The sequence below is a fragment of the Solanum dulcamara genome, chromosome 6, assembly GCF_947179165.1.
Source record: "Solanum dulcamara chromosome 6, daSolDulc1.2, whole genome shotgun sequence".
NCBI lineage: Eukaryota > Viridiplantae > Streptophyta > Magnoliopsida > Solanales > Solanaceae > Solanum > Solanum dulcamara.
In genome coordinates this window covers 21,833,187-21,835,931 of record NC_077242.1, presented here as the reverse complement: position 1 = coordinate 21,835,931, position 2,745 = coordinate 21,833,187, and the positions used below count along the sequence as shown (strand labels likewise).

The 2,745-nt window shown below is 31.4% G+C and overlaps 1 protein-coding gene across 1 annotated transcript; it reads right to left on the bottom strand.

The window, feature by feature from the left end:
* LOC129891911 (histone H2A.1-like) lies at positions 1-675 on the bottom strand. The gene has a single exon (XM_055967391.1). The coding sequence runs from the start codon at positions 595-597 to the stop codon at positions 157-159; it is 441 nt and encodes a 146-aa protein (XP_055823366.1). The 5' UTR covers positions 598-675; the 3' UTR covers positions 1-156.
* Between the last annotated feature and the right edge of the window lie 2,070 nt (positions 676-2,745).

Below are 2,745 nucleotides of genomic sequence, written 5' to 3'. Positions count from 1 at the left end.
TAGAAAAAGAGATATTTTCTATTATATTTCCAAGCACATTACACCAAAGTTTTCAAAGCATAACAAAAATCTGCGTCCTACTACCAGAAGTACCGATAAACTAGACAAAAGATTGGTGCATATTTAACCGAGCGATTAAACTTCTAAACGATAGCCTTATGCCTTCTTTGGTGACTTTGTTGCCCTGGGTGTAGATGCCTTCTCCTCGGAAGCTGTGGATTTCTTAGGTAACAGAACTGGGTTAATGTTAGGAAGAACACCTCCACTTGCAATGGTAACACCAGCCAACAATTTTCCCAGCTCTTCATCGTTCCTCACTGCCAAAAGCACATGCCTAGGAATGATTCTGGTCTTCTTGTTATCTCTTGCCGCATTTCCAGCCAACTCCAACACCTCGGCACCAAGGTATTCAAGAACAACAGCTAGATAAATTGGAGCACCAGATCCTACACGCTGGGCATAACGACCCTTCTTCAAGAAACGAGCAATACGACCAACAGGAAACTGAAGACCAGCTTTGATTGATTTGGTTACAGACTTCTTCCTTGGGCCACCCTTTCTTCCTCCGGCACCTTTGGTTGTCTTAGTAGCATCCATTGCTCTGAATTTCTGTGTGAATAAAAAGCTTACAGAGAAGAAGAAGCTTTGAGTATTAAGATTGAGATTTGAATTGCTGATGTGCATCTTTTCTTTATTTGGGCTATTTGGTGTTGGGCCAAATAAACTTATTATATTTTTTGTTTTAAATGAGAATTGGACTTGGGTCCAAATTGAATTTTAAAAAATAGCGCAATAAAATAAATGATGATATACATGCAATGTTTATTCATACAAAATTAATATGGAATAACCGCAATAAACGTATTATACATATAAATTCAAATGCAAATGCAATTAATTACTTATGTTGGTATCTACAACATACGTGCATCTTAATTGAAAATTCACAATCAGTTGTTCGAGCTGGATATCAACCAATTAGAGGAAGATATGAAGTATTGGTATGTAATTTTTTTTTTATAATACCTAAAGGTTGTTTACATATTTGATTGAATATGTTTTATAATTTTAACAAATTTTAGGCAAGATTACATCAAAGAATATACATAAGGACTCAAACAGTTGAGAATGATGAAATCCAGTCATTTCAAACAAGGGAATTTGCAGGTGAAATGATTGGATATGTTAGAGTTTCAATGAATGTTGCCCATTTAGGCACATAGTTGAACTTTCAACAACAACATACTCCATCGTATGAATATCAACCACAACCATCAGTTCGTAGAAATGGTCCACATAATATAAGAGGTATTCATATGCAAGAGGTTAATATAGAATTTTTGGAGGCTACTTCCGGCACTCCGTATTATTCTATTTTTGACTATGGTGGAGCATCGTCAAGTGTGCCTAGTTATACACAAGAAGTTAGTGATTTTCATAATCCCAATGTTCCTATGGTTTTGAGAAATTTAGTGGTGCAAATTTTAATTTTATCTAAAAAACACAACAACATGAATTCCAAAACTCACCTTTATAGGCTGGGAGATTGAATTTTTCGACGGTAATTAATATACTCTTTAAATAACGTTTTAAGTAAAATACTTTTAATAAAAGTATGTAATAATAAATTATCATCTTATTACAAGATATGTCTGAAACTCAACATGATGAAGATGAAGATGATGATGAAGTCAAATCTTCAACAACAATATGTATGTTGTAATATTTTTACTTTAGAAACTTCAATATTAGCAGTGTTACATTATTAAAAATATAACTCATAATAATTAATTTTGCAGGACATAAATAATTTGCGAAGAACTACAAGACCGCATGTACCAACAATGTGTGGTAAAGGTACACATAAACAACAACAACCGCGTCGACGCAAATGATAATCTCTATTATTAATGTATAGAAGTTTAGTCCTTTTTTTCATGTCCTAAACTTTGGTTTGTACAATATGACTCAATGATTGAAGAAATGAATTGATTTCTCTTAATTATAAGTCTAAATTTTATTTAATCAATTAGAACTGAACTTTCAATATTTTCCTACTAGAGAAATCAATGTGAACAAAAATAACCCCCCCTACTTGAGCAAAATTCTTCTATAGCTAAAAATAAAAATGTTTTCCCCATGTCATAGATAAGTGATTTGCTTTAGAAAAAGAACTAAATTTGTTGTTATCCAACTAATTCATAAAGCAGGTAAAAATGGGTAAAGGTAGTTGGACATACTACTGGTTATTAAAGAATATCTCTATCCATTTATTTTTTCTAATTAAATTATTTATAGCATATATATACACACAATATATAAGAGTGCACAAAGTATGTTTTAAACCTTATTCTACTCTTTGAGAAGTACAAGTTTGTTCCAAATGGAGACAAATCGTAAACCATAATTCAATTAAATATTCTTAAAATTATGCACTTTAATCTACAGACATTTAATAACTACTATATACCCTGATTTGTTTTCTTATTATATAAAAAATTCACAAGTAGCATGGAGTTCACTTCAATTTCAATCTTGTTAAGATCATTTTTCACACACCAAAAGAGGCCTATATGTAAATTTGTTCATGCATAAATACATATAACCTAAATTCACGAATTATATATGTGTAGTTGAGTAAAATATTGAAAATAATGACTTATCGTGGATAAAAAGTACGTACATACATACATACAAATGTCAAATAAACATAGTAAGTCATGTGATAGTGATATTATTATAATA